The sequence below is a fragment of the Zootoca vivipara genome, chromosome 13, assembly GCF_963506605.1.
Source record: "Zootoca vivipara chromosome 13, rZooViv1.1, whole genome shotgun sequence".
NCBI classification, from domain to species: Eukaryota; Metazoa; Chordata; class Lepidosauria; order Squamata; family Lacertidae; genus Zootoca; species Zootoca vivipara.
Window position 1 is genome coordinate 35,164,174 of NC_083288.1, and position 24,163 is coordinate 35,188,336.

The 24,163-nt window shown below is 46.1% G+C and overlaps 1 protein-coding gene across 2 annotated transcripts; it reads right to left on the bottom strand.

Annotated features, from left to right (window-relative positions):
* Positions 1 to 6,814: 6,814 nt before the first annotated feature.
* DNAAF3 (dynein axonemal assembly factor 3) lies at positions 6,815 to 23,069 on the bottom strand. 2 transcript variants are annotated; one of them, XM_060281615.1, is made up of 12 exons: positions 22,838 to 23,069; positions 19,868 to 19,951; positions 18,443 to 18,607; positions 16,113 to 16,206; positions 15,806 to 15,963; positions 15,467 to 15,643; positions 15,209 to 15,331; positions 14,245 to 14,367; positions 13,309 to 13,462; positions 10,825 to 10,939; positions 8,523 to 8,597; positions 6,815 to 8,091 (listed from the first exon to the last, which is right to left on the bottom strand). In XM_060281615.1, the coding sequence occupies exons 2-12, from the start codon at positions 19,925 to 19,927 to the stop codon at positions 7,896 to 7,898; spliced, it is 1,440 nt and encodes a 479-aa protein (XP_060137598.1). In that variant the 5' UTR covers positions 19,928 to 19,951; positions 22,838 to 23,069; the 3' UTR covers positions 6,815 to 7,895. The 2 variants fall into 2 exon arrangements, with proteins under 2 accessions (XP_060137598.1, XP_034991831.2); XM_035135940.2 differs by having other exon boundaries at positions 18,443 to 18,585; positions 22,838 to 23,068.
* Between the last annotated feature and the right edge of the window lie 1,094 nt (positions 23,070 to 24,163).

Below are 24,163 nucleotides of genomic sequence, written 5' to 3' on the forward strand. Positions count from 1 at the left end.
AAAGACAGAAAACACACAGGTGAGTCAGACTGAATACGACCCTCTGATTCATATATCCTGCCTTTACCCCTGGCAGGTCTTAAGAGTGCTTTTTAAAGTGTACTTGTCCCTGCAGCCCACCAATTTTCATCAACACCCAAAACACACACACCACCACCCCTCCAGTTAATAAAGAAAAATGACTCACTCTTCTGCCATGGTGAGAAATCAAACTTCAAGTATTCTGGGGGAAATCAAAACAAATATATTACTATTCCCTTTATACACGTGTGTGCCTTCTTTACTATTAATCTGTGGGGCGCAAGCTTATTTCTAACGCTTCCACAAGGTAGTGCAAGGGAGAAAAGGATTAGATATTTAACCCCAAGGTACTAGGGTTTAAGACGGCCTCAACGTCATGTCTTTTGACTCAGTCCCAGGTTATTAGGTTCATAATCCCTGCTCTCAGATCTGTAGCTACAAAGTGACAATTCAGTGGTGAAGGGAAGGTACTTTTCACATGTTCAGAGACTCTCTGCTACTACTTCATGGATTCCTGGCATTCAAAATATTTATCTCTTTAAAACAGCTCCTTGCTTGGTAAGGCACTTGCCCTGATCTGGGTGTATGTCTTTTTGTACCTGGCTGTGGTTGGTGGATCTCGGGATTCAGTTTTTTAAAAAAAGTAGATTTCACAAGCCCAGAATCTGCCCTCCCCTTGTCAGAACCATCTGGTACATAAAAAGATACGCACACAGAAAAAAGGGGGTTTGCCTACATTCAAAGGAACTCTAAACGTACACTTAAAACATCTTAAGCCCAGGCCTTAAAATGTGTGAAGGCAGAAAAAATGTGTATTGTCCTCAGCTCTGCAGCTCACACCTTTCAAACCCAAATTTGCCTTTTAATCCTGTATGAAATGGCCTGGAGCTGTCCAGGGGACTGAATTAGCATGTGCTAAAATGCTCTAAAATGCTGAAGAGAAGGAGGGGGGGGAATGCAAGGTTTATATGGTGATGATAATCTTTCTCCAAAGCATGGCGTGTCAACAGGCCTTCATTGGGGAGCTCAGAATGTGCTAGAACTTGTTCTTGTTCCTGCCCACTACAGACCCTGCTTTGGCCTTTATATATATATGCATATTTCTCTGAACCATGTACGAGATTCACTGTTATCACCGGAGCTCTTCAGAGCAGCTAAATTTGTGCTGTCTTATCACTTCTAAAACGGGGCCAGGCCATTCCACAGGGAGGCAATGAGAAAAAAGCTGAGGCAGAGAGAGAAAGAGAGAGAGAGAGAGAGAGAGAGAGAGAGAGAGAGAGAGAGAGAGAGAGCCACAAAACCAGAACTAGATGGGACGGTGTCAGTTCAGCCACATCCCTGCCCCCCCTCCATTTTGTGTGTGGCAGAGATTGTATAGGTTTTATTTTCAAAAGCGATCCCCTCAGCCAGTGCAGAAAGTGCAACGTTTCTTAGAAAGGGATGGATTGGGGATGAATTTCCCACACTTGCAGAAGGGCTAATATTTGTGCCGGCCTGCCTTAAAAGAAATTATTTCCCTCAGGCTCAGAAATGGGGTGGGGGAAATCTCACAGCCTTGGAGCAAAAAAAATACAGAGGCAGCCATATCTCTCTGCTCCCCCCCCACACACACCCAGAGCTGCAAAGGGACGCCTTTATTCTTAGAGCTAGGTGTGAAACCAACCATTCAGCACCCTTTCTAGAGACATCTGCCGCCAGCAACAGCCAGAAATGCAGCAGGAGGGGCCTGCCAGGCCTTCTCCCGCTCTTCTTCAAAGAGATCTCTTCTCTGTCTCTTTCTCCCTTGTGCAAAGAGAATTGCACTGCCAACAACTCTTTAAGACTGACCGAGGTTTACTTTAAGTCAACCCAACAGGCCCAGCTCAAATTTGAGGGGGCCTTATGCATGAGGGGGCCACCTAAACATTAGGAAGAACTTCCTGACAGTAAGAGCTGTTCGGCAGTGGAATTTGCTACCAAGGAGTGTGGTGGAGTCTCCTTCTTTGGAGGTCTTTAAGCAGAGGCTTGACAGGCATATGTCAAGAATGCTTTGATGGCGTTTCCTGCTTGGCAGGGGGTTGGACTGGATGGCCCTTGTGGTCTCTTCCAACTCTATGATTCTATGATCAGCTTTACCTGACAGCAGTGGAAAGCAGGGGATCAGGAAGGGGTAAATGGTGGGCTACCAAGTTCTTGGCAGCTGCCCAGTGATGACGGTGACAGGACAAGCGCAAGTAATTTTGCCACCTGAGGCTAAGGACAAGATGTCGACCGCCATGCCATACGCTGAAGATGACCAGAATGGTAGTTAATTCTTATTCGAGGGTGCAAAGCGGGCCCTCATACACAGCTCTGCCCTGTAACACCTTCTTACTGCTACCCTCTTGCCCTGTTACCGGAGGAGGCTGTCTCATTCTACCTAATGGTCAGGCCGGCCCGTATAACATACTGACGCGGGATCTGCCACCCAGTATCCTGTGTCAGGAAGGATTGCCTCATCTTACACGCTGTTTCAGAGGGAGCATCCTTTCCTTCTCATAAGAGAGCAATAGCTACAGCAGATAAATTGGTAGCTTGGTTTTTTTTTTAAAAAAAGAATGCATATAATATGATTTAGGCAATTCTATGTTTCTTTAGCTACAGGGTTGGGCAGCTTACTAGTAAGTTAAAACAATACAATAGTCCAGGCATCCCCAAACTCGGCCCTCCAGCTGTTTTGGGACTACAACTCCCATCATCCCTAGCTAACGGGACCAGTGGTCAGGGATGATGGGAGTTGTAGTCCCAAAACAGCTGGAGGGCCGAGTTTGGGGATGCCCGCAATAGTCAAATCAATTTAAGACACAGCAAGAACAGTGGCACATCAGCAATTAGAAGAGAAACTTTAGAAACAATGTTCAGGGCGATTAAGCAACTACTACTAGTCTTGCCCCTATCTTCCTCCTGACTGCCGAGTTCTATAAGGGGCAAAACTGTGACTAAGATGGAGGAAGCTGACAGGCAGTGCCATGGCATGGGATGGTTTTTAATTAGAACGCATGCAAGTGGGGGCTGAGAGAGTGAGGTTGTTGGGCCAGCGCTCCATTCACCCTAATGGACTCACCTGCACTAAAGAGTTTCCATAATAGCATTTGAAAGTAGTAAAGTAATACATGCTACCTTCTAAAGAGGCCCTTCTCCTGTGAAGCCATTAGGTCCATGCTCTAAAACAATATAACTACTGCACACACACAAAAGGAAAAACCCACAAAGCAGCCGAAGAATATTTTGAGGTTGGGGAGGCAGCAATGCCCCCATTCATCCTAATGGAGCAGCCTCCACAGGCAGACAGAAAAGCCCGGGAAAGGGGGGGGGGGATGGAACCAAATAACTTGCAGAGCGAGTCCTAAACTGAAGTAACTGTTCATGTGAATATGTTCTGATTTTTATAAAGGGTCCTATCAGATGCACTTCAACTGCTTTAGAACAGTGGGTGATGTTTTTAGAAGAAAGGTTTTAGAATTCTGGGGGACTCTCTGTGCTACCTGAGCTTGGTCCTTTGGGATGGGATGGGGCCAAATACCGTAGATGAAATGTATACTACCTGTGTGCTTGCTTCTGTGTCCTGGGAATACCTACTCAACTTGTAGTTTCTGCTGGTCTTGAAAAGTGACCCTGTAAAGAAAATAAAGCCTGCACAAATTCTACGACTGTGACAATCCCATGGTTATGGGTACACATCCCCACTCACTCATGAAAGATCTCTGGGTGACCTTGGACAAGTCACTCACTCTCAATCTAGCCTACCTCACAGGGTTGCTGTACACCACATTGAGCTCCTCGGAGGATATAAATGCAATACAAGTCTTCTTTGCGAGTGTCTACCATGTGGAATCGTCTCTGCACTGAGATCAGGCAAGCACTATGGCTGCGGGGTGTTAATGCCTACTGTGATTTTTTTGTTCTTCCTGATTTTGTTCTCATTTTTAATGGATTTGGTGTTTTATTTTCAGAAACCGCTTTGGTATTGCTTTTTGTAAATGAAAAGCAGTATAGAAATCTTTTAATAATGCATTAAGTAAGTGAGAATAGGACTGCGGCGTTATTGTACCTTATGACAGCTGCACTGACCTTCCCATTGCCCCATAAAGGGGGAAAACATTTTATCAGAAAATATTCAGGATGATTCCTTTTATCTTCATGGAGAAATCTCTTATTTTACACAGAACAATACCACCCTCCCTCCGCCCTGCATACACACACAGGCAAGCATGTTTTCAATTCCTCCCCACCTCCCAAACAGAACTGCCCCCCTTTACCTGATGTCTCTGGGAACCGGACAATGCACAGACAGTGGGGAAACGGGTTTTGTGTTACTGTGCAGTCACCAAAATGGCTGGTGGCCTTTTATAAAGTAGACAGCTCAGCATCAGCGAAGCCTTTTAGGGAAGAAGGGGAACGGAATGCATTCCTCTGATAAGAAGTGGCACCAGACACTCACAGGAGAAGGGGCAGGGAAAGGGATGCCGTCGTCTTTGGCAGACTGAGCCCCCAAGGAAAGGGCTGGCTCAGATTCAATCCTTCCTCCAACATATAAACTTTGGCTTGGGAAGGTCTGGACACAGGACTTGCAAAGTACCTTGCACAGAGCTTCCTGGCAACCTCTGGCCATGACCATTCACTGCTATGTGGCGCCTAGAACATTGCCAGAACAGAATGTGGCTCTCAGGGTGAAAAAAGGTTCCCCACCCCTGTTGTACACTTACAATCGTTTTTGTATGTGTGTGTGTGTATGCGTGAAAGAGAGAATGCAATCTAAGCGTTAGGTATGAACATCACAAGGAGAGCTGTGTTTGTGAACAGGTTGACTGTCAGCATTTATCTAGGAGTGTGAATGACTCCTCGTGCCAAGCCTGAACTCTCCATGAGGAAGTCTGCTAAACAGAGCAGCAGTTTTACCTGTGCATGAGACAATTCTGGAGTTAAAGGCTGAGCAGAAATGAGACGTGTTTTGTTAATAGCTGTTGTGCAGCATCTTAACACTGCAAACAAGTCTGGAATCTTGCACCGTTCTCCAAAAAGCTCAGGGCAGCATGTAGGAAGAGATCGCCAAGAGCCAAGAGTTCTTCTGTGTGTGAAGTTGTACCATTTTGAAAAAGCCGGTACAGTACTTGGTTCCTTACAGCTGGCATGATAAAATGGTCCAGTGACTCCTCTTTTAGCCTAATCTACCACACAGAATTATGGCGAGTATAAATGGCGAGGGCAATACATACAACCCTGAGCTTCTTGGAGAAAGGGGCAGGATAAAGATATCTCAAATAAGTCTGTCCATCATCAGTGGGCTCCTCTGTTATAGTTCTATTATTCTAAGATTTGTACTGAGTTAGAAAGATTGCAACCCAGCCTGAGAATTTTGGATCAGGAAGGCTAAAGATGTTATTTAAAAATAATAATTCTGAATTGTCCATCCAGCCGGTTCCAAAGGTAACATACGATAGCAGCAATAAAATACAATAAAAGCAAAACATAATACGTCCTAAGACAAAAGAAACAAAAACACACACAGCTAAAACTATAAAGCAAACCACAGACACGTGTAACTTTCAAGAACACCTGGGCAAGCAAGGAAGTCTTGGCTCAGTGCCAAAAAGGTTATAATGTTAATGCTAGTTGAACATCTTTAGGGTGTTCCAAAGTCAGGAGCCCAACCACTGAAAGGCTCTCTCTCCAAGTGTAATGCACTTTAGCAAGCAATGGCATTTGGAGAAGGGCCTCAGTTGAAGATCTTAATGCGTGGGCAGGAGATGCACCTTTCACTATTTATTTAATGAACAGAATGCTAGCATGCCACTTACAGCAGTGTTTTCACAAAACTTTCTGCATCCAGAGAACCTTTCCAATATTGATTTACCTGCCACAGAACTCTGACAAGTTTCAAAGGATTCTGTGAAGTAGCTGTTGCTTTTAACCATTAAAATTAAATGAACCCTTTTGATCAATACAAAACCATTTACCAAAACATAGGCAGGGATTCTAGGGAGTATTTATAAAGGTATGTAACTTAGCTGCTTACACATCACCCTGTCCAGATCTGATGAAACCTCACTGTCGCTCCATGGGAAATGAGAATGCACTCTATAGAAAACACACAGCACTGCTATGTGGGCTGTGCACTGTAGGTGAAGACTGGAAGTGGCGGTGAGCAACTTGCCTTCCTGCAAAGCTCATCCATTATCCACCAGAGCAGGTCTTCTCACTGGGTAAAAGGTAAAAGTAAAGGACTCCTGGGTGGCTAAGTCCAGTCGAATTCAACTATGGGGTGCAGCACTCATCTCTGCTTTCAGGCTGAGGGAGCTGGCGTTTGTCTGCAGACCAGTTTTCCGGGTCATGTGGCCAGCAAGACTAAACCGCTTCTGGCGCAATGGGGCACCGTGACAGAAGCCAGAGCGCACGGAAATGTCGCCTTCTCACTTCAAAACACATCACCATTTACCATACTGGGTGGGGTTGATGGGCGTTGAACAACAGTCAAGAGGACCACAGGTTCCCACCTAGTACAAGGTGTAGGCAGAAAGAGGAAGAAGACACGGTGCTGCTCTCTTCTGGGTGCTGATGAGACCAAGATTGAGAGAACACTATCTCTCTCTCTTGGTTACAACACACTCTATTGCCTATGCATAAGCTAAAGCGTGCACATATAAATTCTGCCTCCAATGGATAAAAAATAAGTCCCCAAAGTACAACTTTGTCTGCTGCCCTCCATCCTTCACGTCCAATTGACTGGGAAGAGTAGAATTATTTCCACAGCCAAGTCACAAAGCAGATCACAATCTACAGCTGCGATCCTGCGCAGATTAACATGAGCCTAAGTGTCAACGAACTCAGTGGCACTTACTCAGAGTAAACACACCTAGAATTCTCCATGCACTTCCTTTCGAGCGTGGTCCTCCGCAGAGGTCATCAGCACTTCCAGATAAGCACGCCCACCTAAGATTTGCCTACAAACCCTGAATGTCAGATTACAAAGTTGTATTTGTTCTTTTTTTGCCCTGCCTCCTTTCTTGTTTACCAAGAAACACCAGCTTTGTCCCCTGTGCCCCACCACCAGTCACTACTTTAAGGATATTTTGTTGCCTTGTTTGTGAGTAATTAAATGGGAGAGGATGGAGTTTGCCCCTCATTCCAGGGATCTCTGGCACCTTGGACTGGTCCCCATTGCAAGATTTTTGATATCTGGAAGTAGGGTGATCTCTTCAGGACAAACAAGCAAGCGTCTTCAGTTCCCCACTTGACTCCACAACCAAGCCAGTAAAAATAATAACAAGGTGCCAGCAGGCCAAAGAAAGAAACAAAAACCGAGATGCCTGTTCCCCTCAGCCAGGGAAAGTTTCACAGCCTAGTATTGTTATTTCCTGAAGTTTCATCTTTATACGCATCTCCCCAGCCTCACAGACCTCAGCAGCGACAAAACACCAAAATTCTGATAAAGAGGACTTGTGCAAGACAACCCTTGTACCGTAAATATTTTTTATTTTTTTATATCAAAAGTCCCACCAGGGCACAGCAATGGGTAGAAATGAACTTTTCTGGTATTGGGGAGTTCGCTGGAAACAAAACAGCTCAGCTAAGGAGCAAACAAAAGCAGGGGCCCCCGAGAGCAGCTGCTGAAATGCCACTACACAGATGACAACTGGCCCACAAAAAAAAACCCGAACACCGATGAGCTTCTATATCAGCAGTGCATAATGCGTCGTTTTTACTTCTTGGATTTTCCACAACAAGGTTAAATGTAAAAAAAGAAAAGCTTGCGTGACTGAGCTGTACCGATTCCACAAGAAACTCCCGTCTGAAACTAATTATTGTTCTTTTAAAAATAATGGTTATAAAGGAAACTAGGGTACAGAGGGGGAAGCTCAGGGACCAGGTGCTGTCATCTCGAGCGCAGGGAACTCATTACAGATCTCTCCAGCCTCCTGATGCCCAAGCTGGAACAAGGAGAAGGGTTTCTTGTCTGCTGCTTGGACTGGAACAAATCCTGCCTCAGCCACTTGTTTGGCTACTCGAGAGGAGAACACGGAGACCTGCTCCTTGCGGAGGTCAGACAGGAAGCTGTGAAAAGAACAAGTGGACAGATGAGTAAGGGGTGTGGGGAACCCAGGAGTCCTGGATCCCATTAAACACCCTGGATAATGAGCTGCTCTCTTTAATTAGTCCCCACAGCCCTCCCAAGGTGGTTCTGGCCCTTGTCTGTACCCAGCCTGCTCCATTCAGAAGGAACCAATTCACCCCACTGGATCGCTCTCGGCAATTTATTTTAGTACTCCCAAATCTCCCAATTGGCTAGCAACCCCTATTAACACCCCCTGATGTGCACACAAACTGAAATGAATCTGACACTAGTGAAGCTGTGCTGATGTGAACAGTTAGGGGAAGATATAGCACCAGGAAAAACTGCAACTTCAATGTGCTCTAATGAACTAATGTGCACACATCCATAGTAGGCCAGCTTCCCAAGAGAGGATGCAGAAAATAATACTCACTTTGTCAGCTCAACAATAAGAGTGGCTTTCGGGGCTGCAATCAGATTCACGTTTGGTTTTAGGACATGCAGCATGCTACAAAAGAGAAGCAAGGAGGAAGTGGTGACCGTAGCGATAAGAGACTGAGGACCCACCAACTTTGCTGTCCAGTCTAGTGATGGCAAACTGCCCTATGCACAATTTGGAATTAACTAAGTAATGGTGAGTTTTAATAGCATGTACTTCATTTGACAAAATGTAGGAGGAGATTAGTTTATACCCAGTCTTTTTGCTTAGCCATCATTCTGATTTATTGGCAGGGTGGTCATATTACAATGAGCATTCATCTTCATTTGTTTGTGGGGTGTTTATACATCTTTGCATTAATCATTTGTTCATCCCCCGTTTTCCAGTGCATTTCCTTGTCACCTTCCAGACTGCAAGAAGTCAATTTTAAAAAATAAAAAGTGAACTTGTAGTGCTAGGCAACAGAGCCCTCTGATCTACCTTAAACATGCTAACCTCAAGTGCCAATGTGTGCTTGATCCCTTCTGCAAAACACTGACAGACTGGAGACAGCCCATAGAGACTTCTAGATAGCTGCCATTTTCAGATGGCAAATTCAGGTGGCACAGTTATAACTGATTGGGAGCTCTTGAGGAATAAGCCCACTTCCCCAAAAGATGAGAATTTTTGTGATAAAGAAAGTGACAGGAAAATGCACTGGAGAGGAGAAGAAGAGGAGAAGGAGGAGGAGGAGTTTGGATTTGATATCCTGTTTTATCACTATCCAAAGGAGTCTCAAAGCAGCTAACAATCTCCTTTCCCTCCCCACCCCAACAAACACTCTGTGAGGTGAGTGAGGCTGAGATACTTCAGAGAAGTGTGACTAGTCCAAGGTCACCCAGCAGCTGCATGTGGAGGAGTGGAGATGTGAACCCAGTTCGCCAGATTACGAGTCCACCGTTCTTAACCACTACACCATGCTGGCTCTCAGTGTGGGATAACACTTGCTTTGATGCAATGCCACCTAACCTCGCCACAAGCAAATCAGCATGAAAGCTCCATAAAGAACAGGTCAATTGGTAGCACCCTAAGAGAGTTGGCCTCAATGCATAAGAAACTCCCCAAACCTGGTTGTGTGGTTTGGTCACTAACTCACAGAAATGAGCGAGTCCCATCAAGGGTAAAGGGCTAATATTAGATAACTTTTGTGCATGCACCAACAAAGGGTGCAGGCCATAGGTGGCTGGTCTGCTAAATGCTGAACAGGGATGCACAGACCCTTGCAAAAATCTTGTTTTGTGTTCTAAAATGGGAAGTACCTTTGGGGAAAATTGCACTCAACTTGTTACACAAATTATATGGTGCCAAGCACTATATAAGATTGCATCCAATGCTAGTTCTGCTCAACGCACCCCCATTGAAATTAATGCTCTAGTTATCTCCCGCTTGGACTACTGCAATGCGCTCTACGTGGGGCTACCTTTGAAGGTGACCCGGAAACTACAACTAATCCAGAATGCGGCAGCTAGACTGGTGACTGGGAGCAGCTGCCGAGACCATATAACACCAGTCCTGAAAGACCTACATTGGCTCCCAGTATGTTTCCGAGCACAATTCAAAGTGTTGGTGCTGACCATTAAAACCCTAAATGGCCTCGGCCCAGTATACCTGAAGGAGCATCTCCACCCTCATCGTTCAGCCCAGACACTGAGGTCCAGCGCCGAAGGCCTTCTGGCGGTTCCCTCACTGCGAGAAGCAAAGCTACAGGGAACCAGGCAGAGGGCCTTCTCGGTAGTGGCGCCCGCCCTGTGGAACGCCCTCCCATCAAAGGTCAAAGAGATAAACAACTACCTAACATTTAGAAAACATATGAAGGCAGCCCTGTTTAGGGATGTTTTTAATTTGTGACATTTTATTGTATTTTAATCTTTGCTGGAAGCTGCCCAGAGTAGCTGGGGAGACCCAGCCAGATGGGCGGGGTACAAATAATAAATTGTTGTTGTTGTTGTTGTTGCTCCTGCTGCTGTTGTTGTTGTTGTTGTCGTCATGACTAGCTAAGGTCCATTCATTTCAATGGGTTGGATACAACCCTATGAGCTGGACAGGCTTGCATTCAAAGTGAGGCAATTATAAGCTTTGATGATGTCACCCGTCTAGATAGGCCAACCTCCTTGCAACTAGATAAACCATGTCCTGCCTCCCAACCCAATTAGCTGCTTCCAACCTTTTGGCAGGAAACCCAAGAGTCCAGACTCCTGCAATATTCTCTTCCCCATGCCTCCAACCCAGCAGTCCCGTGCCCTCAGCCCATTCCTACCTGCAAGAGACAAATATGAGATTGAAGAGCTGTTGGTATTTGCCTTTGTGGTGGAGCTCAGGGAGGCAGTTGAGAGGCAAGAAGCAGACTCTGGCATCTTCTACGGAAGGAGGGCCTGCAGCGTAGGAAATGCATCACACAGGGAAGAGAGAAAAAGCCGGGCTGAGAAACAACAGGGCCAACGCAACAGAAGGCAGGGAAAGGAGCAGATATATATTTTGCGGACAGGGAATGTGGCTAGAAACAGAGAATTCTTTTTCTGCAACTCAGCAGAGTATAGAAATAGAGACAAGTGGTCCAGGAATTTGGAGAGTAATAGTCTTAAAATGCATTTATTATTTTGATCTATCTAGAAAATCCACACACACACCAACCATCTTCCATTTTTTAAAAATCAGTGATGTAGAGATACAGTATGTAGGCACAAGCACATATGAACTTGCTTTATATAGTCAGGTCACTGGTCCATCTAACTCAGCACTGCCTATTCTGATGGGCAGTGGCTCTCCAAAGACTCAGAGAAGTCTTCTTAGCTCAGCTATCTGATTGCCTTTCCACCGCAGATGCCCGGGACTGAATCTGGGAGTTTCTATATGCAAAACATACATTCAGCCACTGAACTACAGCCACATCCTCAGAAAACAAGAAGGGCTGTGAAACTGCATACTGTATGTCTATGGTTTAAAGTGCTGCATGAGGAATGGGAAGGGGAAAGTTCTAATCCCACTGATGTTGACCCTCTTACTCCCAAGTGGCCGCTCAAACTGCTCTTGCTCCAAAGAACTGGCGTAAGGTGAGGCCTGCCGCTGGAACATCTGGAAAGGATCTCCCTCGACAGTTTATGTTATATTAATCTGTTTGCTCACCCGCTCTTCTCCCCTGGGCCTATTAATCTGATGCTGCAAGACTGCGAGGCTTTTAAGGGTCAGTGAATCGTATAAACATTTTGTAACTAGCCCTGAACTCTTGGGGTGGAGGGAAGATCAAAATCAAGTCAAGCCAACAAGCCATCACTCACTGGCTTATTGAGAAACCCTCTGGCCCAAGAGAGTAATGGAAAAGAGCCTTCAAAGTCCCTTAAACCAGTGTTTCCCAACCTTGTGCCTCCAGATGTTTTGAGACTACAATTCCCATCATCCCTAGCTAGCAAGACCAGTGGTCAGGAATGATGGGAATTGTAGTCCAAAAACAGCTGGAGGCACAAGGTTGGGAAACACTGCAGGCTTAAACAGAGAGCACTGCCTGAGCCAGTTTGCATGTCAGATGAAACCCTGTTTTGGAGACATGCACTGGGCAGGAAGAAACCACCAGAAGCCTCAGGCTCACATGCCCCCTCCCCTCTTTTACTTCAGCAGTTTTTAAAGTTTCACTTTCCCCAGAACTCAGCTGGCCAAGGCACCCAGGCAAGGAGTTGTGATTTATAACTCTGGTTTAATAAACCAGCTTAAGAAGCCATGATTCTTGCTCCAGACAACATGACAAGCCAGGATTGGCGGGGGGGGGGGGGAGCCTTCTAAATGTCTGCTCCAAATTGTGGGATGTGAAACACAAGAGCAGTCAAGTACAACATCCCTAGAGTGGACATAAAAGGGGATTGGACCTGCCAGTCAGAACTTCCTGTTTCTCCTAGGCTGGGACAGACTTCCTCTGCATGTGACTAGAGGTGGGCATGACCTCACCTGCCCAGGTAACAAAAGAGGAGGACTGGTCAGCCATCTCTCTCTCTCTGACCACATTTGTCGAAGAAGCAACATCTGCTTAGCCTAATATGAGGAGCCAATGTGGTGTAGTGGTTAAGAGCAGTAGACTCGTAATCTGGGGAACCGGGTTCGCGTCTCCGCTCCTGCACATGCAGCTGCTGGGTGACCTTGGGCTAGTCACACTTCTCTGAAGTCTATCAGCCCCAGTCACCTCACAGAGTGTTTGTTGTGGGGGAGGAAGGGAAAGGAGAATGTTAGCCGCTTTGAGACTCCTTAGGGTAGTGATAAAGCGGGATATCAAATCCAAACTCTTCTAAGATGCTCTCTTGGCTTCCAGCCAAAAGAGGACAAAGGGCTGTCTCCTTATGGGATAGTTTCTAATTGTATATTACTTTTTTAACACAAAGTCTGCCTTCTGGGATCCAACTGTGAACAGAATGTGTGAGTAAACCTTTTTTATACTTTTATAGAAGACTGTGTCGTGTCTATCTTTTTATGAGGGACTAAATGGGAAATTACCAATGAAACTTATTATAGAGGCTTTAGCAAGCCTGAGCAAACGCATCCACTATTCAAGTTTAAAAAGGGGAATGTTGCTCTGCTAAATTGTAGAACCTGTTAACACAAGTTGGAAAGGATGTAAGCAAACACTATATCTTCTCCTGCATCCCTGAACATTCCCACACAAACTATCTGTGCAAGTCTGTGGCCCTTTCCTGCTGATGCACATCTGACTAGACCAAGGTTTATAGCATGATGTGCAATCAACCTGTTGACTACTCACCACCGTTACCACCCAGCTTGGAATGGTCACCAGCCCCCTGCAAGTTGCCTCTAATTCCCTCCTCGTCAGAGGATGCTGATGGGTCATAGCAGGTGTTATAGCTGAGTTCATACAACAGGGCAGTGACATTGTGTAAGGAGATTTCCTGGGCACTCTGTGGAGAGAAAGAAGACTGGAATCTGTTTTTATTGGAGTCCCTCTCTTCCCCTCTTTGAATTCAAGTCCCTTGAACCTATTTTATTTTTACATCCTCCTTATGCCATACATGCTCTGCACTTTTTTGGATAGACATGGGGTTGTCAACCTGGTCCCTACCGCCCACTAGTGGTCGTTTCGGGATTCTAGGTGGGCGGTAAGGGGTTCTATGGCACAAGCTGAATCCTCCTTCCATCGAGCACTGGTGGATGGTAAGGGAATTTTATCATCAAGAAAGATGCATTAGTGGGGGTAGGCATGAAAAGGTTGACTACCCCTGGGATAGACAAACAACCTCCCCTCCATGAGCAAGTTCCGGAGAAACATGCTTTGTGCAGTGCCGATTGGCCAGCATTGCTGTCAGTCACAAAGCTACTTCCCCCACTTTCTTGGAACCGTTTTCAAAGCTTTTCAACTTGCTGGATTTTCCGCAGAGAGGGAAAATCCAGGTTAAATAGCACACTAAACAAACATCTTAGCAGATCGACAGATACAGTGTTTGTATATGAAAAAGGGGTGGAAAAACCTCTTAAGGCATGAAGAAGAGGCAAAAAGGGCAGCGTTCAATCGGAAGGCTGCAAAGGTATTCAACGAGGGAGTAAAGGCTGAAGGAGGCAGCAGAGAAATCTGTTTTCACTCCAGCTTTCAGAAAGCTATCGTCTTCTTGTTTATCAACCCTCTTCTCCTTGCAAAACCACAGCTGCTTTTTCTGATGCCTGGGGAAAAGGCAGCCACACTCACCTTACTGGGGATGCCATTTATCGTTTTCAGCAGGCTGGGATCTTCTGCCTCAATCCCAAAAATGATGTAGGGTCCTGTGGCTACATCTCCCCAATATCCCCGCGCTGGTATTCGCTCCCCTTTCTAAGAGGTAAGAAGTCTGGATCAGTACATACGTCATTTTTGCCCACAGCTGGTAGCCCACCAGTTTAAGAGTCCTGCTGGGGAAAAGCAATTACAAAGATTTCCAGGAAGGGGGGGGGCAGGATTTAAAGGGAAGAATTGGCAGGTGGAAGGGCTAGCCCCCCTTTTCCTATCCACTAATTCTCCCTTGGTTAGCTTTCCCAAACATGGAACTGGTGTTTCGCTCATAAGATGAAGTTCTGTTCTCAGCAGTGTGAGAACTGGTAACTGCAGACAAGAGGTGGAAACTGTTACTGGGATCCCAAGAATCAACACTTCATCAGAGGATGGCTGCAGACTGCCAGAATTAAGGGTGGATTTTTCATCCTGCATGACAGTGCTCACAAACTGGATGGGAGAGGGGAAAGGACACAGAATCCAGGAGGACTAAAAACATATATTTTGTGGTAGTCCTAGAAGGACAGAGCAGTCTAAACCGGACCTACTCCCTTAGTAGATTATTATTCAGATTATTATTTTTTATTATTATTTTGTTTCAACTACACCAGACCAACATGGCTTACCTACCTGTAACTAGAACTATCTCACAGGGTTACTGTGAAAATAAAGGGGAAGCTCCTTAAAGGAAGAGAGGAATTATTAGAAAATGGTAATAAAGAGGGGCCACAGAATGGGTGGTAGCCCTGTCTAAGCATAGGCTTATATTCTCCCGGCACCCCACAAAAATAGACCAAAGTGTTGAGCGTGTGCTGGACTCTAACTCACATCAGCTTCAGCTAATTTAGTCAGGGATGACAGGATAGGCCTCCACAACCAGTCTCAATAAAGTGAGGTGGCTCACATGTCTGAGGAGGCAGCCAGATGCCAAGGTCTTGTTGGGGATGTCGTAGGGGGCTTCCCGCATTTCAAAGGCCATACCTGTGTCCCGCCACCGGTAAAACTCACGGAAGTTTATCACATTGGCCTAGGAGGGGAAAGAAATGCCACAACTGTAGAAAGGCGGTAACTCCCCAGAGCCCATCTCTGTAGCCCAGCAGCCCCAAGCTGAGCCAGAGGGATTTGCATGCCCAACACGACCGCCTTCGTTTCAGTTACGCACCCCATGTTCATGCAGCTTCATATTAAGGTCCCAGTCACACACCCCGCGGCGAGAGTCATAACGGGCCCCCAGGTACTGCCGGAGTCGCAGATCCCAGAGCTGCTTGATCTGGAAAGTCTGTGGGTCGGGATTCCGCCAGAACTTGAAGATGGCCTCCAACTGGTCCCTCTCCTTGAACTGTCAAGCAAAGAGGAAAAGCAAGTGAATAACTGGAGCCATAATTCCAGGATCCTCCGGAACAGCAGTTAACAATAACTGGAGTCCTGCTGAGCCCATGATGGCAATGACAGCACATCAATCATGGCTCCATTGCTCCTGCTGAATTAACTTGCATTTTACCTTGAGGGCAGACAAGTCAACTAGGGGCAGATGAGCCTGCTGGAAATCAGGGTCTGTGACATAGCGGATGAAGAGGTTTGCCTTCTCCTGCAGATAAGCAGCCGTCTGGCCTCGGAGCAATGTGTTTCCTATCAGCTCCAAGAACGTCTCACTTTTCTCTTGGTTGGTGGTAGGGAAAAAAGAGACAGGGCTTGTTACCATTCAGATGGCTTCAGCCTCCCGGAGACCCCAGTAAACAAGGGGCCAGAAGCCCTGGGAACCCAGGGAAGGGAAGGAGATGGCGAGGGAGCATTTCTTCTGCCTTCACCTTGCAGCCCCATCTTCTCTAGAGGCTCCACAGCCAGACTCAGGAACAGCAGCTGCCGACCCAGGGCTTCCAGATTGTTCTCCAGCACATAGAACTGAGCAAAGGAGACAAACAATTAGGAGGGCAAGCTTTAGTTTAAACAGCTCTCCTCAAGGTCAATAAAAGGTAAAGGGACCCCTGTCCATTAGGTCCAGTCGTGACCGACTCTGGGGTTGCGCGCTCATCTCGCATTATTGGCCGAGGGAGCCAGAGTACAGCTTCCAGGTCATGTGGCCAGCATGACAAAGCTGCTTCTGGCAAACCAGAGCAGCACATGGAAACGCCGTTTACCTTCCCGCTGTAGCGGTTCCTATTTATCTACTTGCATTTTGACGTGCTTTCGAACTGCTAGGTTGGCCATACCAGACATCTAAAACACAAAGCGCCCCTGTGCTTTGTGGTTTGTCATGAGATACCTATCTGGGTTGGAGGGCAAGGGCAGGTATGTGCGAGAAATAGAAAATGGCAGCAAACAGAACAGCAAGAGATAGCTGGGAGCTGACTGAAGAAACTTTGGAGTGCAACTTCATTCTTGGGGGATGTGATGCAGGGAAGCAGATCTGCTCCCCTGTGGGCCACTGATTGTTCTGCCCGCATATTTGTAAATAAAGGAAATTACACAAAGGTATTATAGATCTCCATCGTGCTCTCATCCCAAGAAAACTGGCAGCACTGTCCCTGGAAGCGTCTAACACAGATAAATAGTGAGGTGTCCTGGTTCTGACTCTCCAGCTCTAACTCAATTCAGTACATTATTCTCTCAGTAGATATTCTCTATCCCAGCACGCTCAACTTCCTGAATTTCCTACATCCTAGCTTGAAATGAATTGGCTCACCTTGCAAAGATTCTAGGAGTTCTTCCATCTCCCTAGCCTGCACCTCCTGGCTATCCCAAGGAACCCAAGAGTGCCAGAAAAGCTCCCAGAAATTCTGAGCCCCAAACTGAAAATTTGATTTCCCCTCCTCCACTTTCTTTCCCAGCCCTACTCCCATTCCTTCCTCTCTCTCCTTCATGACAAAAAAAGTCCTCTTGTTATGAAGTGACACTCCGAAATGCTGGCTGTGAGACACATTGCCGCTGATTCATCTCCTCGTGATGAAGGAAGGTCGCAAGGGGAACGTGCTGGTGAATGTTGTCTGGTAGGAGTTGCTACAGGGGAAGGGGCTGAATTGAGGCTGCTTCTGTGAATTGTCATCTCCCCTCCCCCCACCGCCCCGCTCTTCCTGAACTTCACACCTCCCTCACACGTGTCAGTCCATGGCCTTCATGGGACATCGGAGCTGACCATGCTGAGCTGAGGGGCTCTCGTTGATGGGCAGCTGCCAACACATCCCTGCCAGGCTCCTCACATTGACAGGAATGAATTACTGTCGCCACACGTTTCTGGGAAAGGGGGCAGAGCGCCAGCATCACTTCATCACATGGGCAGCCTGAGTCACCGTTGGAAAGGGAACCCAAGAGTGCCGGCTCCTCCCACCCTGCTCAACAGAGAAACCTCTCCTTCCGCAAAGCAAAGAAAGAAAAAAAAAGATGGGAACTTCTTCCCAGGCCCTTTGCTTCATTGCACTGTCTGAGGTTGGGCTCTTTAGGGAGGCAGTTGCTGGAAGAGAGACAAGGTCCTTCCCAGCAGAGATGACTCTGCCCTTCCAAGGTCAACATCAAACATGTATAAACAACAACAACAACACAGCAGCAATGGCCAAGAGGTGCCCTGTCCCCCAAGGTGATTCCAACCCTGGTGGTCCCGCCAGTTTTGAAATCCAAGTACATTTATTTATTACCCCTTGATAAGTTGCCTTTCCTCCATCACAGAAACCAAGGCACAATACGCACAGGCTTCCCTGTTAGTCTCCCTGCTCAGACACTAACCAGAACCTAGGCCTGCATAGTTTCACCAAGGTTGCTGCTGTATCCTTTTGTATTGCATCTCTTAGTTTGGAACTTATATTATTATAAAAATCTAAATCACCTCAAGAAATTTGGCAGATGGGTGGTATATAATTGTAGCAAATAGATACAGACATCGGATTCTGCATTTGCAGTGATGCTGCTCAAGCAGGAAATGCAGACAAGCCTGTTTTCCCACCCGACTCACAGCCTTTGGAATCTGCCCCATTCTGCTGTCCTGTTGTCAAACAAGCATAGAGAAAGAGAATTTAATTTTAAGGTTTGAAGTAAGATCTATCTAGGCAAGAGACACGCAAAGCTCGGCTAAGCACAGGGAAGGTCTGTCCAGTTAACAGCAGCTCAAGACAACATGGAAATCTGTGGCAGGAGGCAAGTTACACACATTGATTTTCCGCCGTGGCCATCGGTGCGCCTGACTCATTGTCTTGAGGATATGACGGCCGTCTACTGATCCCACTAGCAGGATGTTCAGTTCGGGAATACCATCCTGGGACAGCTGCAGATGTTCCATAGAGGCCTCCAGACCTGTTGGGAAAGTGAAATGGCTCTACATGTTGCACAGCCATGGTAAATCCTATTTTCCTACTAGAAATATTTTGTTTAAAAAAAGTGCAAAATAAACGTGCAGAATTTATTAGTGTTCCCTAGAACCCGGCACTGAAGTCTTGTTTTTACCAACTTTGTTTTTACCAGCTTTGGAATTTTCCACAAGGAACATGGGAGATGGCTGATCGAAGGAAAACAGCTAGAAAGCTCTGCAGTTCAATAGGAGAGCTATTTCTGTGGGTTGACATCTTTACAATCAGCCAATGCAGAGTCCATTTATATATACCCAATTCTAGGAAGGGCTTTCAGAGGTCGGACAATATCCTAGTATATTGTTCATATGCACAAAGTTTAATTGAAAGTGACTGTGGGAACCAATCCTGTCGGGAAATCAGGGTATGAAGATAACGATGGGCTTTTTGGTTGTTTTTCCATTTTTAAAGGACTTCCTACACTAAACCTCTGCTGATCAGAAACAAAGCTCTGTGGGCTCATGACTGATGCAAGGGCCAACCAACCAACCAACCAGAGCTGTGCAAATTCAGCTTCAGCTGTAAAGAAGAAAAATGGCTTTTTCCTGAACTTGATCCAGTGATGTCTGAAATGTGGCAATTGCACTTCCCAGAGCAGGCTCATCACTAGAATTATGCATTTCTGAAGGCACCTGAAGCAGAAGAACAAAGCTGCAAGCTATGAGGCGAGACCCTAGAAAAGTCACAGAAAGTCCAGAAAGTCTGCCTGAATGTTTTCAAATGTAGCTTTACATCCAGAAATCGAGAAACTGAGCTTTTTAAAAAGTTCAGATAGAAGCTGCCATTCTTAGGAACTCAGATTCTGCACCAAATTTCAGCAGAATCACAGAACGAACACCTTGGATATATTTCAGCATCGGCTGAAAGTTTTCTGTTTAAACCAAATCTCCCTAGCAGGGAAATAATCAGCCTTTTTGGCAGCTGCACAGAGGTGCTGTTGAAAGCCCCCAAGCAGCCGGGAAGGTATCACTGGACTGAGAGATGCTTCTACTCTCAGAAGGCACCTGTGTCTCAATATTGAGCCAACAACAAAACAGGGTGCATTTGATCAGCTGAAGCAGTTTCAAACTCCTCCCGCAACCTGTGAAACGAGAAGATCCCATTTCACAATAAATGGGCAATAAAGCAGGCAAACTAAAACTAAAAATAATAATAAATGTTGCTTAAAAAACAAAAAAGCAGGCAAGCAAAGTTGCAGGGGGCATATTTGTGGAAGAAGTGGTACCTACATGTGGCCTGTAGGTCAAGTGCTGGAGAAAAGCCCCACCATGCTGTGGTGCCAAAACCATTGCCGCTTCCTGCTGCTGTCATGGCTGCATAGAAAGCACAAGGAAGACATAGTAAGACACACATATATACACACTATTTAAGACCATCAGGATTCAGGGGGATCCCACCAGGCCTCACTTACTCTCTCTGCTGCTATCTCACTTTCTTTCTCAAATCCTCATACATAAGGTACCTTGTCCTCTTCACATATCACTGCTGCAGTTTAATCTGGAGTGATATAAAGATGCCAAAGTGTGGCAGGCTAAGAGGCTAATGGACCAGGAAGTCCCTTGGATAAAATCTTGCCTTTGCCATGCCGTCAACAAAATGGCTTTAGACCAGCCCCAGCCCCTGCATTAATAATACCTTAAGATTACGTTATGGATTACAAGAAGTATGTGCAGCACTTTGAACAATCAAAGCACTATAATAAAACACTATGCTGCTTTACAGGGCAAAATGCTAATGTCAATAACATTAAAACAGGTATCTCATACATTCTTCTGCCCCTGCAAAATAGCCTGACCTGCTCAAGGGATGACCTTTGGAATTTTATTTCTGTCTCTTTTACACCTTGGGGGGCATGACAAATGTTCCAAAATGTGTGCTAAGCCTACTTTCAAAAGGCTCCCCTCTATTCCTCACCTGCTTGCCCCCCCCCACATTGCTCCCAAATCTAAGCAATTCACTCCAGATGATGCATTACTGGCACAAGACATACAAGAGCAGGGGGGACAGACCCATCCCTTAAAGCTACTTGGTGAGGAGCAAGGAAAAGGTAGGAAGGAATCTGCATCAAATGGAGAATGAACTGCACCAAGAAGCATCAAGATTAGCAGGAGGGACCCGCATGTGTTGCTGTGGAGCATTTTGCCACTCAAGCAGGGCTCAGGATACTCCATGATCTGGAAGGTATCAAACTCCATATGCCAGGCCCAATCCCCATCATGACGTCTGGTAAAGAAGGGATCATCCTTTCACTTTCTAACTATCTCTTTATTTGGTTCAATCCAGCAAATAAGGAAGGTGCTTAGCTAACTGAATAGGCACAATCATGGTCCAAACTGAACTCTGGCTTCCAGCATGGCATCTGGTACGTTATATGTCCTTCTGATCTCTGCCTTTTTGTGTTTTAACCTTTAATTATATGTACACGTTGAGATTTTTCTTGATTTAGTATTTCAGAAATTTATGTATAAATAAAAGTTAAACAAAAAACAAACCGATTCCCACACTCTCAGCTTTTGAGTTTCAAATAATGATGCTAAGGGCTAAGCTAAGGCAAGGGTGGATTACAATCGCCAAGGATGACAGACTTCGCACATGTCTGGTAAGACTCTTAATTTTTATTTAAACACCACAATTTTCTGTTTTGCATCACAAACTGTTCTTTAAATTAAGAAGCAGGTACTATTGCAGTGAGGCCATAACTGTTCAAAGATGGATATGGAGAAGCAGCCCACTGGGCACACATGATTGTGCTGTACTGTATTGCCTTAGACATGCTGCCTTTAAAAAGTCCTGAAAGGCCCCAAATGGCCAATGAAGGGGCATATTACATAGGTCAACCCTCATTTGCAAAGCTCCTACTGAGTGATCATGCATATATTCCACAAGCCCCATTCCTGCTCCCATTATATGACTGCACTAATTTAGACTTGAAGCAAGCTCACTTAACTCAGCATGAATGTCAACAGCTGAAATAAGCCAGCCTGCTGTTGGCTTTATTAGGTACAAACAAGGTTTCCCTATAACAACCTAATAAACACAACTAAATTATTTATTCAGCTGAATAACTTCTGCATGGTTTAACCCATTCAAGACGATCTTACAGAATTCACCTCTCTCTTGGCAGAATCTTTACTGAGGATATGTTATTTTTTTTAAAAAAAAACCAAACCCACAGGGAATGAGCTATTGCAATTAAAAAAAACCACATAAATTGATTGATAGACCAGAGTATAAGAAAAAGAGACGAATCCCTGCCTACATTCCTCCCTCCTCTATTGCTGTTACTAAAAAGGTATTCAGTACCCATGTGAGACTAGGTGGGGAACCATAGCTCAGTGGGAGGGTTCTGAGCTTTGCATGCAAAGGTCCCAGGTTCAATCACCAGCATCTCTAGGTAGAGCTGGGGAATACTCCTGCATAAAACCCTGGAGATCCAGCCAGCTGCAAATCACTGCAGACTAGACAGACCAATGGTCTCACTTTGCGTTCCTAGATGACCAATGCCTCTCTTCCAGCCTTCCCCAACCTGGTGCACTTCAGATGTTTTGGACTACAATTCCACACCTGAAAGGTGCCGGGTTGGGGAAAGCAGCTCTATCCATTCTCCAGCAAATCTATTTTGTACCGTAGGTGTGGGAGGACAGAACAGATATGAGATCTGTAACTGGATCCCTCGCATTTTATTTTTACAGGAAGAAAAGTTGCCGGGAGTGGTGTGGCTCTAATTTTGTTACTGCACTGGCCTCCTGCAATTTCCCCAGGATAATAAATTGGCTGTCTTCAATCCTATAACCACTTCCCTGGGAGTAAGCCCCCTTGCATTAAACAGGGCCTACTCCTCAGTAGACATGTATAGGGATTGTGATGTGAGTAGAACACAGTGTCCTCTGTCCCTATAAGCCACACCAGAGTTGGGGGTGGGAATTACAGGAACAATAAAGGAGTCTGGAGTGTGCAGGAGGATGCCATCCCGTTCACAGCTGGGGGGTGGGGACGGACAGACGGACCAGCAGCTCTCCTGTTTTGCTGGACTCCCAACTCCCATCAGCCTCGGCCAGCGAGACCAAAGGTCAGAGACGATGGGAGTCAAACATTTCTATTTGGGGGCGCACAGGTTTCCCCTCATCCTTTTTCGTATAGGGATGCATCCATTAACTCTTTGGTAGCAATAGTCATCGCGAGCTTAATCTCCAACTTACTTCACACGCAAACTCTCCTCCGCCACTGCTGGGCTTGTAGCTAAACCTCGCTCGGCCCTCGCAACCTCACTTCCCGCAAACGCAACACAAACACACCCAACGTAGTAGCCCGACTCCCTTCGGTTCCATAAGGTTGAATTCAACCCTCTTCCCGCACATTTTTAAACTTCCCTTCCCAAAAACCGTGCCGCCGCCGCCCCGCTTGGTCTCAGCCTTCCTCCCAGCCACCCCGCTCTAAAAAATGCCTCCCTCTTTCCTTCGCAGCCCCTGGGAAACTACCACGCTTTACCTGCCTTCGGGAGGTCCCGCCCCCACTCCTCCTCGCGTTGCCGTGACGGACAAGGCCCCCGTTCAATCGGTCGTGCTGCGGCCCGGCTGGCAGCCAATGAGTGCGCGGGGGAGGGGAGGTGGCGGAGGAGACCCAGGGCAGCCGGAGACGCTGTCTCCGTGGCAACGGGGCCTGCAGCGACGCGGGCAAAATGCCAGGCCTGCATTTTCCTGGGTATGAGTGGAAAACCCTGCCCTGGTCTGCCTCTGCACCTTTAACGTTATTGCCCACTTGAAGTTCCTGAGTCATTATGGTTCCTGGCTTAAGCCTTAAGTATAAAACTCCCGGGAATGGGTTGCATACAGCAAAAGCTTGCAAATCAATCTTGCAAATCAATCTGCTGATGGCACATTGGCACAGGAGCGTGCTAGGCCACAAAAGCGACCCTCAATGCCAAAACAGGTTTAAAATACTGTATTTATTTTGGAAGATGCTATGCCGTAACAATGCCGTCGGAAACAAATACAGCACACACATCAATCCTGAAATGGAACATATAGGATATAAACAACAATATATGTATGGAGGGCCACATGGATATCAAACCATTGCTGATAATTAAAACATTTCACTGTCCTGATGGCGACAATCTGTATTAGTGACAATAAGTACTTTTTTTTCAAATTTTATAAGCCTCAGAAGCACCACAATCCACTGCCTTTCCCCATGAACCTCCCAACCCCTATTCTCCAGCTCTTTTGTCTTCCACTGCCATTGCTGGCGCCCAGTGGCCACTATTGTCTATTATCACATTCCACTAGAAGCCTCATAAACATTTATTGGGTAACATATGTAGGGCTGGCAAATATCCAGAAGTTGAAGCTAATTTCATCACTATATCTTCAAGCTAGGAAGAGCTTCACTTGTTGGAAGCATCCAGGCGGGAATTGAGCGAATGTCCAGGAAAATCCTGACTTATGGCAGCCCATGTCGTTTTTGCTGTTTCTCCATAAAAATAGCTCAAAAACAATTTTGCCCAAAAATCTCAACAACTTTGG